The sequence below is a fragment of the Bos grunniens genome, chromosome 1 (genome assembly GCF_055505025.1).
Source record: "Bos grunniens cultivar Pamir isolate PY7600 chromosome 1, Bosgru_T2T1.0, whole genome shotgun sequence".
Classification (NCBI taxonomy): domain Eukaryota; kingdom Metazoa; phylum Chordata; class Mammalia; order Artiodactyla; family Bovidae; genus Bos; species Bos grunniens.
In genome coordinates this window covers 20,604,703-20,622,421 of record NC_141165.1, presented here as the reverse complement: position 1 = coordinate 20,622,421, position 17,719 = coordinate 20,604,703, and the positions used below count along the sequence as shown (strand labels likewise).

The 17,719-nt window shown below is 36.7% G+C and overlaps 1 protein-coding gene across 1 annotated transcript in view; it reads left to right on the top strand.

Annotated features, from left to right (window-relative positions):
• ACAD11 (acyl-CoA dehydrogenase family member 11) overlaps nucleotides 1–17,719 on the top strand; it is a 117,066-nt gene that overhangs the window by 50,640 nt on the left and 48,707 nt on the right. The window contains exons 8-12 of the mRNA XM_086352066.1: nucleotides 2,056–2,162; nucleotides 3,738–3,864; nucleotides 14,083–14,160; nucleotides 14,846–14,984; nucleotides 17,282–17,389. Coding sequence (XP_086208192.1) covers nucleotides 2,056–2,162; nucleotides 3,738–3,864; nucleotides 14,083–14,160; nucleotides 14,846–14,984; nucleotides 17,282–17,389 — 559 coding nt within the window. The remainder of the gene's footprint in view (nucleotides 1–2,055; nucleotides 2,163–3,737; nucleotides 3,865–14,082; nucleotides 14,161–14,845; nucleotides 14,985–17,281; nucleotides 17,390–17,719) is intronic.

Sequence of the window (17,719 nt, the reverse complement as noted above, 5' to 3'; positions counted from 1 at the left end):
AAAGAAAAAAGTATGTGAAAATTGGTTATTTCCTGAATATCAGTATAAGAAAGAGCTAAACTCCTAATGTGATATCTGATTCAGATTGTAAAGCCATTTATTAATCAGGGCTGACGGTGAGGAAAGAATTATCATTATATTTCCCAAAGCCTAGCACAGTACCTAGCATACAGCAGCCTCTTAATTATGTTTTTGAGTGAAGATAAGCAAAACTGTCTATTTTCCTAATAATATGACAAATTTTGAGAGAAAATTGAACATAAGTACAGTTTTTCTTTTAATTTACAGTTTAAACAAATGCATTCTTCATTATACTACCTCATTAAACTAATTCTTCATTAACCTAAGTTTGAATCTTTGTTTATTTAAGAAATTAAGATGCTTCATCACTGGCAAGGGGTTAGGATTTATAAGAAGAACAAGTAAATAAGAGATTTTAGAAACAAAAGGAATGGGAAAAAAAAGATTAAGGAAAATTATGGTTATTTTTCCCTGTCCTCAGAGTCCATGCTGTCCTCCAATACCTGAAATATCTTCAAAGAAATTGTTGTGTTCATCTCATCCTGTAGTTTAGAATCATATTAATCATATTAATTAATCTTGTTGCTTGGATGGATTTCTCACAATAAGGTTTATGGTATGTTTCTGTATTTGTCAGTTTCCACAAAAAAGATACCAAATAGGCTTTCAAATTAAAATGGATTTTCATTTCAAATGAAAACTTGACATAGTTTATGATTGAAATTAATATGTCATAAACTACTATATGTCATAAACTATATAGTAGTAACTTTAGAGATGATCATAACATTCCATACTAACTGCTACTGCTAAGTCACTTCAGTCGTGTCTGACTCTGTGCAGCCCCATAGACGGCAGCCCACCAAGCTCCCCCGTCCCTGGGATTCTCCAGACAAGAACACTGGAGTGGGTTGCCATTTCCTTCTCCAATGCTTGAAAGTGAAAAGTGAAAGTGAAGTCTCTTAGTCATGTCTGACCCTTAGTGACCCCATGGACTGCAGCCCACCAGGCTCCTCCATCCATGGGATTCTCCAGGCAAGAGTACTGGAGTGGGGTGCCATTGCCTTCTCCATCCATACTAACTAGAAATGTGGAATTGGAAATGATGGAAAGACTGTTACAATGTTAATATTGTATAAAGAATTTTTAGATCTTTAGATCTAATTTCATTAGTGAAATTTAGTTGATATTGTTTGGGGTAAGGGAACCAGAGAATATATTATGTTGGAAGCACAGAACATGGTGAGGTAAGAAAAAAAAAAGTTGAACATTCCACAAACACTGTTCAAAGGAGAATGCTGCTGCTGCTGCTAAGTCGCTTCATTTGTGTCCGACTCTGTGTGACCCCATAGACGGCAGCCCACCAGGCTCCCCCATCCCTGGGATTCTCCAGGCAAGAACACTGGAGTTGGTTGCCATTTCCCTTCTCCAATGCATGAAAGTGAAAAGTGAAAGTGAAGTCTTATCGGACTCTTTCCCACCCCATGGACTGCAACCTACCAGGCTCCTCTGTCCATGGGATTTTCCAGGCAAGAGTACTGGAGTGGGGTGCCATCACCTTCTCTGTCAAAGGAGAATAGTTTCACCTAAATTAAAGGTCCAAAAAAATGAGATAAAATATTCTTAGAAGTCATTTCATTGTCTTCTTTTTGGTTTTATAATTTTTAATTTTATTTTGATTTCTTTAGTTTTTTTTTTTTCTCTACTATGAAGGTAGAACAGTGATCTTTAGAGATGATATAACTTGCCAATTTGGTATCTTTGGTAACTGCTGAAGTAATTTTGAAGTTTGGTTTGATTTCCAGCTATAATTCTGTTATGATGAGAGTATGTTAACCAGATGATAAGCGTGTAATACTTTCATTTGGAGTGGCATGGTTTTTCCTGCATGTAAATTAATAGAATTGATAGTCTGATTTATATCTTAGTACTTTGTAAGTTTAGTGATTCACATAGCTGGAAAACTGGGAAGACTGGATAGCTGAAGAATAGTTTTCATTGAATTTTAATCACTTTATGTTAATTTACTTATAGGGAATTTATCATAGATATCTTCTGGGAAATAATGCATCTGAAAATAGCTTTCAGTATGCCAATGTTGTGCAACCTCTGGCAGAAACTGGATTGCGGCTCTCAAAAAGGTAAGCAAAATATAGATTCCGTGTTTAACTCAAATAGAGCCTTTATTAGGTATGTGAGGGTCATAAGCTTTAGAAGGATAGGGATTGTTTTTATTGCTTACAACACAAAGATTACCGCTGCCAACCATGGTTATTCTTTTTTTTTTTTCAGTAAATCTCTTTTATGCATGAAAATAAGTTGACTTCACATATAAAGAAATATCAATTTAATGTTAAAAGGTTTCTCTTTTGCCAAGTTGAATTATAAACTTTTAAGGATATTGATAAAATTCTGAAACGTTCCCTTCTAATGTTTGTTACTTACATATACCTATTTAAAATTATGTATTATATAAGATAATTTATATCTTATGATTTATTAAGTCTAAAACTGTTGCTCTCTTCCATCATCAAATTGCATGAAACTGTATTGAGACATTTAAGCATCTTTTAATTCATATGTCCATTAGTGGAGCACTTCTGAGGCATCTAATACACTTTTTCAAACCATACCTCCATCTAACAGATGTGATGCAAGGGGAGGGTAAATTAGGGGACTGAGATTAACATATACACACTACAATATATAAAATAGATGATCAACAAGAACCTACTGTATAACGGAAGGAACTCTATTCAATATTCCCATAAGCTTTATGGGGGAAAAAATCTGAAAAAGAATAACTATATGTATATGTATAATTGAATCACTTTGGTATACCTGAAACTAACACATTGTAAACCAACTACTCTCCAATGTAAAATAAAAGTTAGAGAAAAAAAAAAAGTGTGGTAAATAGTACTTACTGAACGCATGAATGATGTTGCCCCTGGAAATTTTGCCCAAGCTACAAGTTTCCATGACATCACCTTGGAAGTGCAAGTGTTAGTTGCTCTGTGTGTCTGACTCTTTACAACCCCATGAACTGTAGCCCTCCAGGCTTCTCTGTCCGTGGAATTCTCCACACAAAAATACTGGAGTGGGTTGCCACTTCCTTCTCCAGGAGAACTTCCCTACCCAAGGACTGAACCCAAAGCTCCTGCATTATAGGCAGATTCTTTACCACCTGAGCCACCAGGGAAGCCTGACATCACCTTAGGACCATTGTATTTTACACTTCATCTTATACATGAATATTTGTGATCTCTATAACATAACAAATGACAGTGCTGCTCTTCATAATGATCTTTAAAGGTCTTACTTAAAATGACATCCTGCAGTTGTATTTGTGAGGCAGATACTAGGAGTGTCTAATTCTATTTGTGTCCAATTTCTTTGCCTTCTTGTTTAGATATTTTGATGAGTGAATTCAATAAAGATTTTAAACTCCCATTGATTGAGGTCATGCCAGGCTATGTTTTCTCCAAAAAGTGCTTTAAGCACTAAAGTTTAATGTTCAAAATAAAGTGATTCTGCATTCCTCCCATAACCATAAAAGGTTAAAAAAAAAAAAGCTCCAAAATATGGAAGCTCTTTCTGAGAGATATTTATGGGGAATTGGGGGAAGACTTCACATTCTATTCAGAAATCTGTAATAATGATTTTGGACATCTTTGTAACTTTTTTCTTTCTTTGTAATCTTTTTTTAAATAAAGATCTTTCAGCACTGCATATTCACAGACTGATACTACACGTCAATTGTTTGTACAGACTAGGACAGGTCAAGAAGTTCTTACTAGGGTGAAGCAGTTCATGAAACAACATATCCTCCCAGTGGAAAAGGTAAGTATACTATAAGTAAACAGAATGTATTTGTGCTTCAAGACTACTGATGAATTACTTCTTTTCTCTCTTCTTCTAGGAGTACCCTGCTATCATTTCTTTGCAGTCAGTCCTTACCTAGATGCCCCTTCTCACCTTAGCACTGAACTGCTACAGAGCCTAATCCCGAAAAATTCCCAGCTTCTATAATACGCCAAGGGGATGCCACATAAATCTGTAGAATTAAAACTAAGTCAAAGGGAATTAGCTGCCTGTAAAGTTAAGATCTTTGAATAGAGTAAAACATTACTTTGAGCGTCTTTTCCTAAGGCAGTGACTTTCAGCCTTTTTTTGCTTTATGAGCCCCTTTGAAAATTAAAAGGACTTTATGTTAAACAAAAAGGGCATACCCAGAAAATTTTGTGTATCATTTAAAACTGTACATGGATACTACCACTGCTCCCCTCACAAGCTCCTGTTCTAAGGTGTTAAGTTTCAGTAAATTCACTGAGAGTAGACAAGTAATGTGACACACTCATTCATTCAGTTAACAAATAATAATTGGGTACCAAGTAATGGGTTAGGCACCTAGCAAGCCATTGAAAGTAAAAGGAAGAACAAGAAGACAGGACTTTGTACTCCTACAGAGCTTATACTTTAGCATGAAAGAAAGGCATTAAGAGATGATAAATGCTGTGAAAAAAAGATAAAAACTATTATGACTATATAAGGCATTCTTGACTCAAATTAGGTGGTCTTGGACAAATAAGTTTATCTCTCAGAGGCCCAATTTCTTTATCTACAGTATGAATAGGTATGTTCAGTTTCAGTTCAGATCAGTTCAGTCACTCAGTCGTGTCCAACTCTTTGTGACCCCATGAATCTCAGCACGCCAGGCCTCCCTGTCCATCACCAACTCCCGGAGTTCACTGAGACTCACATCCATCGAGTCAGTGATGCCATCCAGCCATCTCATCCTCTGTCGTCCCCTTCTCCTCCTGCCCCCAATCCCTCCCAGCATCAGAGTCTTTTCCAATGAGTCAACTCTTTGCATGAGGTGGCCAAAGCACTGGAGCTTCAGCTTTAGCATCATTCCTTCCAAAGAAATCCCAGGGCTGATCTCCTTCAGAATGGACTGGTTGGATCTCCTTGCAGTCCAAGGGACTCTCAAGAATCTTCTCCAACACCACAGTTCAAAAGCATCAATTCTTTGGTGCTCAGCCTTCTTCACAGTCCAACTCTCACATCCATACGTGACCACTGGAAAAACCATAGCCTTGACTAGATGGACCTTTGTTGTCAAAGTAATGTCTCTGCTTTTGAATATGCTATCTAGGTTGGTCATAACTTTCTTCCAAGGAGTAAGTGTCTTTTAATTTCACCATCTGCAGTGATTTTGGAGCCCAAAAATATAAAGTCTGACACTATTTCCATTGTTTCCCCATCTATTCCCCATGAAGTCATGGGACCAGATGCCATGATCTTCGTTTTCTGAATGTTGAGTTTTAAGCCAACTTTTTCCACTCTCTTCTTTCACCTTCATCAAGAGGCTTTTTAGTTCCTCTTCACTTTCTGCCATAAGGGTGGTGTCATCTGCATATCTGAGGTTATTGATATTTCTCCTGGCAATCTTGATTCCAGCTTATGCTTTTTCCAGTCCAGCGTGTCTCATGATGTACTCTGCACAGAAGTTAAATAAGCAAGGTAACAATATACAGCCTTGACGTAGTCCTTTTCCTATTTGGAACCAGTCTGTTGTTCCATGTCCAGTTCTAACTGTTGCTTCCTGACCTGCATACAGATTTCTCAAGAGGCAGGTCAGGTGGTCTGGTATTCCCATCTCTTTTCAGAATTTTCCAGTTTATTGTGATCCACACAGTCAAAGGCTTTGGCATAGTCAATAAAGCAGAAATAGATGTTTTTCTGGAACTCTTGTTTTTTCAGTGATCCAGTGGATGTTGGCAATTTGGTCTCTGGTTCCTCTGCGTTTTCTAAAACTAGCTTGAACATCTGCAAGTTCACGGTTCACGTACTGATGAAGCCTGGCTTGGAGAATTTTGAGCATTACTTTACTAGCGTGTGAGATGAGTGCAATTGTCTGGTAGTTTGAGCATTCTTTGGCATTGCCTTTCTTTGGGATTGGAATGAAAACTGACCTTTTCCAATCCTGTGGCCACTGCTGAGTTTTCCAAATTTGCTGGCATGTTGAGTGCAGCACTTTTACAGCATCATCTTTCAGGATTTGAAATAGCTCCACTGGAATTCCATCACCTCCACTAGCTTTGTTTGTAGTGATGCTTTCTAAGGCCCACTTGACTTCACATTCCAGGATATCTGGCTCTAGGTGAGTGGTCACGCCACCGTGATTATCTGGGTCATGGATCTTTTTTGTATAGCTCTTCGGTGTATTCTTGCCACTTCTTAATATCTTCTACTTCTGTTAGGTCCACACTGTTTCTGTCCTTTATTGTGCCCATCTTTGCATGAAATGTTCCCTTGGCATCTCTAATTTTCTTGAAGAGATCTCTAGTCTTTCCCATTCTGTTGCTTTCCTCGATTTCTTTGCATTGATTGCTGAGGAAGGCTTTCTTATCTCTTCTTGCTATTCTTTGGAACTCTGCATTCAAATGCTTATATCTTTCCTTTTCTCCTTTGCTTTTTGCTTCTCTTCTTTTCACAGCTGTTTGTAAGGCCTCCCCAGATAGCCATTTTCGTTTTTTGCATTTCTTCTCCATGGGGATGGTCTTCCTCCTTGTCTCCTGTACAATGTCGCGAACCTCAGTCCATAGTTCATCAGGCACTCTATCTATCAGATCTAGTCTCTTAAATCTACTTCTCACTGTCACTGTATAATCATAAGGGATTTAAGTCATACCTGAATGGTCTAGTGGTTTTCCCTACTTTCTTCAATTTCAGTCTGAATTTGGCAATAAGGAGTTCATGATCTGAGCCACAGTCAGCTCCCGGTCTTGTTTTTGCTGACTATATAGAGCTTCTCCATCTTTGGCTGCAAAGAATATAATCAGTCTGATTTCAGTGTTGACCATCTGGTGATGTCCATGTATAGAGTCTTCTCTTGTGTTGTTGGAAGAGGGTGTTTGCTATAACCAGTGTGTTCTCTTGGCAAAACTCTATTAGTCTTTGCCCTGCTTCATTCCGTATTCCAAGGCCAAATTTGCCTGTTACTCCAGGTGTTTCTTGAGTTCCTACTTTTGCATTCCAGTCCCCTATAATGAAAAGGACATCTTTTTGGGGTGTTAGTTCTAAAAGGTTTTGTAGGTCTTCATAGAACCATTCAACTTCAGCTTCTTCAGCGTTACTGGTTGGGGCATAGACTTGGATTACTGTGATATTGAATGGTTTGCCTTGGAAATGAACAGAGATTATTCTGTCGTTTTTGAGATTGCATCCAAGTACTGCATTTCAGACCCTCTTGTTGACCATGATGGCTACTCCATTTCTTCTAAGGGATTCCTGCCCGCAGTAGTAGATATAATGGTCATCTGAGTTAAATTCACCCATTCCAGTCCATTTTAGTTCGCTGATTCCTAGAATGTCAATGTTCACTCTTGCCATCTCCTGTTTGACCACTTCCAATTTGCCTTGATTCATGGACCTGACATTCCAGGTTCCTATGCAATATTGCTCTTTACAGCATCAGACCTTCTTCTGTCACCAGTCACATCCACAACTGGGTATTGTTTTTGCTTTGGCTCCATCTGTTTATTCTTTCTGGAGTTATTTCTCCACTGATCTCCAGTAGCATATTGGGCACCTAATGACCTGAGGAGTTCCTCTTTCAGTATCCTATCATTTTCCCTTTCATACTGTTCATGGGGTTCTCAAGGCAAGAATACTGAAGTGGTTTGCCATTCCCTTCTCCAGTGGACCACATTCTGTCAGACTTCTCCACCATGACCTGCCCGTCTAAGGTGGCCCCACATGGCATGGCTTAGTTTCATTGAGTTAGGCAAGGCTATGTTTCTAGTGTGATTAGATTGACTATTTTTCTGTGAGTATGGTTTCAGTGTGTCTGTCCTCTGATGCCCTCTTGCAACACCTACCATCTTACTTCGGTTTCTCTTACCTTGGACATGGGGTATCTTTTCACGCCTGCTCCAGCTAAGTGCAGCTGCTGCTCCTTACCTTGGACGAGGGTATCTCCTTACCACTGCCCCTCCTGACCTTGAATGTGGAATATTACTAAGTCATAAAAAAGAATGAAATAATGCCATTTGCAACAACCTGAATGGACCCAGAGATTATCATGCTAACTAAAAGAAGTCAGACAGAAAGACAAATGTCATATGGTATCATTAACATGTTGAATCTGAAAATATGATGCAAATGAACTTATGAACTTATTTATAAAACAGAAACAGATTCACAGACTTAGAAAACAAACATGTTTACCAAAGGGGAAAGGTGAAGAAGAGGGATAAATTAGAAGTTTGGAATTAACATATATATATTATTATCTATAAAATAGATAATCAACAAGGACCTACTGTATAGCATAGGGAACTCTACTCAATGTTCTTTAATAACCAATATGGGATCGAAAAAGAATATGTATATGTATAACTGAATCATTTTGCTTTAAACCTGAAACTAACACAACATTGTAAATCAACTCTACTCCCTGTAAAATTAAAATTTTTAAAAATAAAATAAAATTCTGAACTTTGAGGTTTTAAAAAGAAAATACAACACTTTGAGTTGAAGATGGCAGACTGAAATCTTGGACAAATAAAATCCCCTTGAATTAACAATAAATTTTTTAAAGTGTATTTTTAAAAGCACAAAAATAGGAGAAGTACACATCAGAGGACTAAAGGTTTTGAAAAGAGAATGGAAATTGGATTTGGAAAGCAGAATGATCATACCAAAGACTAAACCTTAACAGAAAGCCACATTTCAAGAGAATTTCAAAGTGAGCGGTCTTTAATACAGGTGGTAACCAATTTTTTCTTTTTACAATGGACCCCTTATGATTGCCTGTTATGAAGAGCAAGAATGAGAAGAGGAAGAGAAATCAAGATATTTGATTGATAAATAAACCTGTAATATGTGGGCTGCTTGGGCTGGTTCCTAACACTACTGGGTAGCAGCAGTGATTGCTCCATACAGAAGGCTGCCAGAGTACTCTAAAAAAGCAGATGATCTGTTTCCAAAAAACCAGGGCTTCATATGATGGTTAGTGGTCCAGAGAAGAGTTCTCCACCTTTTTTTCCCCAGTGGGGGATTTGGTGTAGACCCCAGCTTGCCTATCAGCCTACCTGATTTATTCAAAGGAGAGTCAAGTGGCAGAGGAAACCAAGTAGCCTTGTTCTTTCATTCCTAAATGTAAATGAGCAATCCAGGGAAGCACAGAAGAGGTGTTACGAATTGGATCATGATACATCTGCTGAACCTCATCTCATGTAGCTACTAAAATATTTACAAAGAATTTTCAATAAAATGCTTTGTGATAAATTTAGAAAAAGCAGTCTATAGTTTTAAAGGAAAGATTTGTCAACATTGTGTGTGGCAAGGAAAGCCATAACCATTTTCTGTTTGCAGATTTTTCAAATTTAAAGTATATCTAATGAGAGCTTTTTCTTCCTTTAAAAACTTGTACTAACATCTGTAAATGTTTTATCCTGTAGAATGATTCTGAACAGTACTAATCCCTATTTCTGAACACACTCATTTGAAATGATGCTTGGGGAAAAGTAATTAGCTTTTTCAAAATAGGTGAGAAAACCTATACAATTCTGTCCACTATGATTATAACTATATTTATAAAAACTAGAACAGTCATATCTAGAAAATAAGATTGTATCATATAATACACTAACATCTTAATATTACATATCTTTAGTAGTAAGATTCCTGATGATTTTTTCTTAATACTTTATGTATCTTCCCAACTTATAACAGGAAAAAAATAAGGTTCAATTTATGCTCTTCTAATGACCTTTTAAAATTCTTTGGATATCATAAAGTAAGAACATAAGAACCCATTATCCATTAAAATGTTAAAAGGTAATTCTTCCTAGAGGGGAGGGAGAGGGAATTGGTGGTAATCAAAAGGTATAAACTTCCAGTTATAAGATAGATAACTAGGAATGTAATATACAGCATGATAAATACAACTTACAGTTATGTGTGAAAGAAAAAATTTTTTCTATTTCTTTAATTTTATATCTATATGACATGTGTATATTCACTAAACGTTGTGATAATCATTTCATGATGTATGTTAGTCAAGTTATTATGCTGTATACCTTAAATATATACAGTGCTATAAGTCAATTATATCTCAATAAAACCGGAAGAAAAAAGGAAATGAAATAAAGGCAATTCTTCTTATTTAAAATGAATAAGGAGTCTTAAAATAGCATGTAGAACAGAAACTAGCAACATGACATACTTGAGAACACACTTTTAATATAATGGTAACATTAGTCATATTTTTTACTGAATCTAATAATATATTAGGGAAGAATTCTTGCTTCTTTTTTTCTAACAGACTTAAGTTTAAAGTGAAAAATGTATTATATTGCAAAATTACTTATAGGCTCAGATTTAAGACTATGAACTAACATACTCCAAAGCAGTGTGTCTGTCAGTGAATGAGAAAGTTAAATATTAAAGGTGATATCTGGGGATAATTGATCAGGCACCAAGCATATTTTCTGTTTTCCTTTTCCATCAATAAACTATTTTTTCATACTTTAAGAATTAAAGAAAGATTATTTGGGATAAATTATTTTAATTCTGACTTCTACCATACCACATACTGTTGTGTTGTTTAGTCACTAAATCTTGTCCGACTCTTTGCAACATATAGATTTTGCAAAATTCCAAATCAGTCGACTTTAAACAGAAGTATTAAATAATACTTCCCTCATAGCTCAGTTAGTAAAGAATCCATCTACAATGAAGGAGACCCCAGTTCAATTTCTGGGTCGGGAAGATCCCCTGGAGAAGGGATAGGCTACTCCAATATTCTTGGGCTTCCCTTGTGGCTCAGCTGGTAAAGAATCTGTCCACAATATGGGAGACCTGGGTTCAATCCCTGGGTTGGTGAGATCTCCTGGAGAAGGGAAGGCTCCAGTATTCTGGCCTGGAGAATTCCATGGATTATACAGTCCATGGGGTCGCAAAGAGTCAGATACAACTGAGCGACTTCCACTTTGACTTTTCACTATTAAATAATACAAATTTTTAAATAATTATATCAATGGCATAATGAAAACTGAGCACTAAAGAATTGATGCTTTTGAACTATGGTGTTGGAGAAGACAAGTGAAAGTCCTTTGGACTGCAAGGAGATCCAACCAGTCCATCCTAAAGGAAATCAATCCTGAATATTCATTGGAAGGACTGATGCTGAAGCTGAAGCTCCAGTACTTTGGCCACCTGTTGCAAAGAACTGACTCATCAGAAAAGACCCTGATGGAGGGCTTCCCTGGTGGCTCAACTGGTAAAGAATCTGCCTGCAATGCAGGAGACCTGTGTTCGATCCCTGGGTTGGGAAGATCCCCTGCAAAAGTGAATGGCTATCCACTCCAGGATTCTGGCCTGGAGAATTCCATGGACCTCAGTCCATGATGTCACAAAGAGTGGACATGATGAGCAACTTTCACTTTCATTTGGTGCTGGGAAAGACTGAAGGCAGGAGAAGAAGGGGACAACAGAGGATGAGATGGTTGGATGGTATCATGGACTTTATGGACTTGAGATTGAGCAAACTCTAGGAGTTGGTGATGGACAGGGAAGCCTGATGTCCTGCAGTCCATGGGGTCACAAAGAGTCAGACATGACTGAGTGACTGAACTGAACTGACAAATGGCATAGTGTAATTTCTCACAACTATAGAGTCAAACAGAGGTAGTCACAGATGCGAATTTGTACACGTATTACATAACACATTTCTTATCAAACACAATTGCATTACTATTTCCATGGCAACATGAGGGATGGAAATGATAATAAGTAACAACCATAAACAGGAAGTCTTCCAACTTAACTTACTTCCTGACAGAAATGACAAGTACTGTTCATTGTGGTGCCTGTGAAAGAGCCATCCTTTGTCTTCTTGAAGTTTTAGATTAGCCATGCTTCAATAAAAGAAACATTTTAGCATATTTACTTATATGACTGTAATTTGGTGGAACAATTTTAGAAAACAATTTTTAATACAGAGTTTTGACCAATGTTCATAGCCTTATTTCAGTAATTCTATTAGCCTGTATGTAGGAAATAAGTACAGCATTGTTTTAAGAGCAAAATATTGGAAAATGTCCTTATAGTCCAATATTTTAGTTCACAGATTAGAGATTACTGTTATTGTTTTTATGTAGCTAGTTGTTAAATTTCAACTTACCCTTGTATTTATCACTTTATTTATTTACTATTCCTTCTTACAACCCAGATGTTCCTTCTTGGATCAAAATCCTTTAATGAGAATTTGCTAGTAAATGCTTATTTTTCTTTCTTTTTTCCTCCCCCCCTCCAAATTTGAAAAGGGAAGTAATGATTCTCTCTGTATCCATCATATCTTTTAACCACTCATATTTTCCTTCCATTGAATTTCTGTGCTTCATTCAAGAAAGGAGTAATTTCTTCAGATCTTTCTTTCAATTTATTATTATTTGAATGTAACTAGTCCATCTTTCAACCTTGCATAGAGGGGTGTATCTCATTATTTGGATTGTGTCAGAATTGCCTAGAGAGCTAGTTAAGATTACAAAAATAGGAATACACAAGAGACTCATCGAGGAAGAATACAGCCTGAACCCTTGTATTTTATCAAGTGATTCTGATGCCCACCAAAGTTTGAGAATCACTGCCATTGTGTTTTTGAATTTAATTACTATGGTTTTTCTTTGCCTCAAGTTGTATTCAGTCTTTTTCAGGTTTGTCTACCCAAGTTTGATAGTCCTTTGTCGGCCTCTTAATTCCTTCTTTTATTCCTGGAATCTATTGGACACAAATACTTTTTATTCTGTATTTAATCATTATTCTATCTGTGGCCTTTGGGAGTATGATTCTATTTTGTTAAACTTTTGTTTTTGCTAATTCTTGCTAATGGTGGCTTATTACCTTGAGTGTTTAGTTTTTTTCATTCTGGAATCATGTTCTTTGGAATGGAATTTTATCTGCAAGGATTAGTCAAGACTTTTTTTAAAAAGAATTTTCCTCCAGAGTGAATTTGCTTTTGCTTCTGCAGTACTTTTAGGTACTGTCACCAGGAACACTGTAAACTTAATTTTTGACTTGAATCTTTAGGGCCACATAGGTCTGTGAATTCAGATCTCAAACTTGATTGAAGACAGGCTGCAGGTTAGAAATGTTTCTTTTTTCTGTTCCATCCTGTGAATGGTCTTATTCAGCTTTTTGTTTTTATTTTCTACTTTTTTCCACTTAGGTTTTGCAGATCAGGCATCCTGGCTTTGATGCAGGGAAGTGGTGGTCTCTGATCCCTCCTCTTTCCCTGTTTCTGACATTTGGTTTTGCCTGCTTATGTGGCCCATTGGAAATTAGGATCTAGGCTAATATGGATCAGCCTACACCCTCCAGACAAACTTGGTTCCAGTGCTCACTCATGCCTAAAGTCAGACATTTTTATTCTTGGCCTCTGAGGAGTTTCCTTATTTTCCTTTCAGCACAGCTATGTATTATTACATGTATTTTTAAAATTATTTTTAATATTTTACCCAGCATTTTTAGTTGTATTACCCTGGGAGAGGATTCTATGACCATCCAGTATGCCATCTTACTGAAAATGGTACACTCAAATCTTGGTGTAGGATTTTGAAAGTTAATTCTCTAATACCAAGGCAGCATAATTTTGTGAGGAATAAAATATTGTATTATTTACTATAACTATATATTACATATGATTATATATTACACATATAATTATATGTCTTAGCCTGGGCCCTCGTTTCCAATGGGCCACATAGGCAGGAGTCAGGAAGCAAAACCAAATGTCACAAATAGGGCAAGAGGAGGGATTGGAGATCACTGCTTCCCTCTACCAAAGCTAGGATGCCTGATATGCAAAAAAAAAAAATGTAAAATTTTTTATAATTCTGTGTCTGATTTTAGAAAGAAATTTTACTGATTCAATAGCAGCTAAAAGAGCTTTTCACTTAAATATGTTTATTTACTTTGGATATTAGCAGCTTATGGCATTACTTTTATTAACTCTAACTAATGAACTTTTTTATCCTTTTATACTTTTAGGAGGTAATTGAGTTCTGTGTTCAAAACGAAAATTCAGTGGACAAGTGGAAAAAACCTTTAGTAATTGATAAACTCAAGGTAAGAAAAATAAGAGAACCTTAAAACTGGACAATTTATATGCAGGTTTTATTTGAGAACTTAGTTTGTTGTCGCTTCTCTTGTTATATATGTAAAGGATAATTATATCAATTATAACTTTTGTTATATATGTAGAGGATAGTTATTCAAGTATACTTTTTAAAAAGAAATTTAAAAATAGAATCTGTAATATACAAATTAATTTACATAGTGTGTTGTGTGTGATATGTAATGAAGACAGCCTCTTATAGCTATTCAAATTAAAAATACAATCAACACTCTCACTTGAGACTGAAGCTGAGGCAGAGTATTTGTCCCACATAGACTTAATCTAAATTCATGTTTTCAAATGTTAACACATGTTAGAAATTGAAGTGCACAAAATAGTGTATTTGGCATAATTACACTCAAATGGAAGAGATTTTATAATAGCTATGATTCAGTAGGAAGCACTCAAGTAAGTAAATTTAGTTTTTCAGCCAAATATAAGGAAGCTTTGTGGAAAAGTCATTTATTTAACCATTGAGAAAATGTTGATTTATAATGAGTTAATGACGGCACATTGTAGGGTACGATGAAGTAATTTCATAAGTTTGAAAGGCATAAATACCAATATCTTTTAAAAGTAAACTATTTGAGGTTGTGATAAATTATGGTCACTCTGGTATATTCATCATCTTGACAGGAAATGGCCAAAGCAGAAGGCCTCTGGAACTTGTTTTTGCCAGCTGTAAGCGGTCTCACCCAGGTGGACTATGCCTTGATTGCTGAAGAAACAGGAAAATGCTTTTTTGCTCCAGATATCTTTAACTGCCAAGCACCAGGTTACAACATTATTTTAAATCATAACATAATTCTTAGATATTTTAAGCAGTGTTTACAATTTCTCTATTTTTTGACAAGGAAATTTTCCTACACAGTCATTGATTTATAAATTTGTAATTTTACTTTTTAGTTACTTTCATTTAAATGTTAAAAAATGGATCTAATGTTCTCATTGTATTATTCTTTTATTAAACATCATTGCACTGAGTATTAGTGAATAGAAGTTACGATCAAAGGGATTGGCATTATAAAATTTCCAATTTTCTGACTCAGTATTAAATATATCTGTGGTTAGTTGGAATGAATAGAGTTTTAAAATCTTTTGGTTAGCCTCACTGTCTCTCCACTTACTTGCTCACTCTTTTATCAGTTGCCTACTATATGCTAAGTACCATTTTAGGAACTCGGGATAGATGATGAAATACACAAAGTTTTCTGCCATCATGGAGCTGACATTCTAATAGAAAGAAACAAAAATAAACACCAGATAGATTAAATAAGTAATTTTACAGTAAGTTTGAAGATGGAAAGTTCTTTGGAAGAAAAAACCCCAGCAAGGTAGGGAAGTGCTGGAATGCTGAGAGATGGGGAATATGTATTACAATTTATTATTAAGATGAAAGGCACAGGATAGGCCTTATTGAAAACCTGACATTCAGTTAAGACTTAAAGAGGGTGAGAGAGTCAGCCATGCTGAGATCTGGGGTAAGAGTTTTCATAACATAGAGAACATAAAGTACAAAGGCCTTAAAGCATGAATGTGATTGGTGTATTTTAGGAATAACCAAGGAGGTTATTGTGGCAGGGAAAGAAAAGTAAAAGATATCAGAGGGAAAGGGTCTTCTTTATATGTTGGGACTTAACAAGCAGATGACAGCTTATACTTTAATGAAATGGACATTTGAGCAGAGGAATGACAAGATTTCTCTTCAGTTTTTAAAGGATTCCTTTGGCTGCCATGTTGAGAATTAACAAAAGGAGAAGGATATAAGCAGGGAGTCTTGTTGTGATGGTCCTGAGTGATGAATGATAGGGATTTGTTCAGGGAAGTAGCAGTGGAAAGAGTGAGAAGTGAAAGGTTCTAACTATTTTGAAGGCAGAGCTAAAAGGATTCCTGGTTGGTTTTGGGGTATTAATGGAAGAATCAAGGATGCCTTCAAGGACTTTCAGTTCAGTTCAGTTCAGTCGATCAGTCGTGTCTGACTCTTTGTGACCCCATGAACTGCAGCACGCCAGGCCTCCCTGTCCATCACCAACTCCCGGAGTTTACTCAGACTCATGTCCATCAAGTCAGTGATGCCATCCAGCCATCTCATCTTCTGTCGTCCCCTTCTCCTGCCCCCAATCCCTCCCAGCATCAGACTCTTTTCCAATGAGTCAACTCTTCGCATGAGGTGGCCCAAGTATTGGAGTTTGAGCTTCAGCATCAGTCCTTCCAAAGAACACCCAGGGCTGATCTCCTTTAGAATCGACTGATTGGATCTCCTTGCAGTCCAAGGGACTCTCAAGAGTCTTCTCCAACACCACAGTTGAAAAGCATCAATTCTTCGGCATTCAGCCCTCTTCACAGTCCAACTTTCACATCCATACATGACCACAGGAAAAACCATAGCCTTGACTAGACGACCCTTTGTTGCCAAAGTAATGTCTCTGCTTTTGAATATGCTATCTAGGTTGGTCATAACTTTCCTTTCAAGGAGTAAGCATCTTTTAATTTCATGGCTGCAGTCACCATCTGCAGTGATTTTGGAGCCCCCAAAAATAAAGTCTGACACTGTTTCCACTGTTTCCCCATCTATTTCCCATGAAGTGATGGGACCAGATGCCATGATCTTAGTTTTCTGAATGTTGAGCTTTAAGCCAACTTTTTCACTCTCTTCTTTCACTTTCATCAAGAGGCTTTTTAGTTCCTAGCAGAGTATATTTGCAAGATAACAGGCAAAAGTTAGCCAGTAAATTATTTTCCTCAGTCCTAATTGAGTCAAAACTCACTAGAACCATGCTTCATTGGGATGAAGTAGACAAGTGTCTGTGATTCAGAACAAGCTGAATAATAGGCACCAAATGCCATGTAGTTATGACTGCTTATGGCATACCTTCATTGTAAATTATATTTATTATTATGTTTAGTCTATGGCCATGCCACCCTGAACACACCTGATTTCATCTATTATGTTTCAAAATATTTTTGTTAGTAAATATTAGAAAGATTCATGTCTCTTATCTATATAAAGTTTGGATTTCATATTAGTACATTTTTAAATGCAAAATTAATGCTTTTCTTCATTACATGCAGACACAGGGAACATGGAGGTGCTCCACCTATATGGAAGTGAGAAACAGAAGCAGCAGTGGCTAGAGCCTCTTCTTCAAGGGAATATTACCTCCTGCTTCTGTATGACAGGTAAGAGCAAATCAGTCACGTTCTCCCATTGTGCACTCTTGAGGTTATTATGGAGGAACTAAAGAAATGTGGGATGTGGCTTTGTGTTTAGGCAAATTTTTCTGTGACCAGAAATATGAAAGTGTTTGTTGTGAGCCCAGTTTTAATATTTTGGCATTTTAAAATGTGCAGAATAAAATCGTCCTCCACTTTGGGAGGATACCATATGTTTTCTGGTAGCCTGCTTTAGCAGCAGAGTAAACCTAATTTCTGGAGAAGGCAATGGCACCCCATTCCAGTAGTCTTGCCTGGAAAATCCCATGGGCGGAGGAGCCTGGTGGGCTGCAGTCT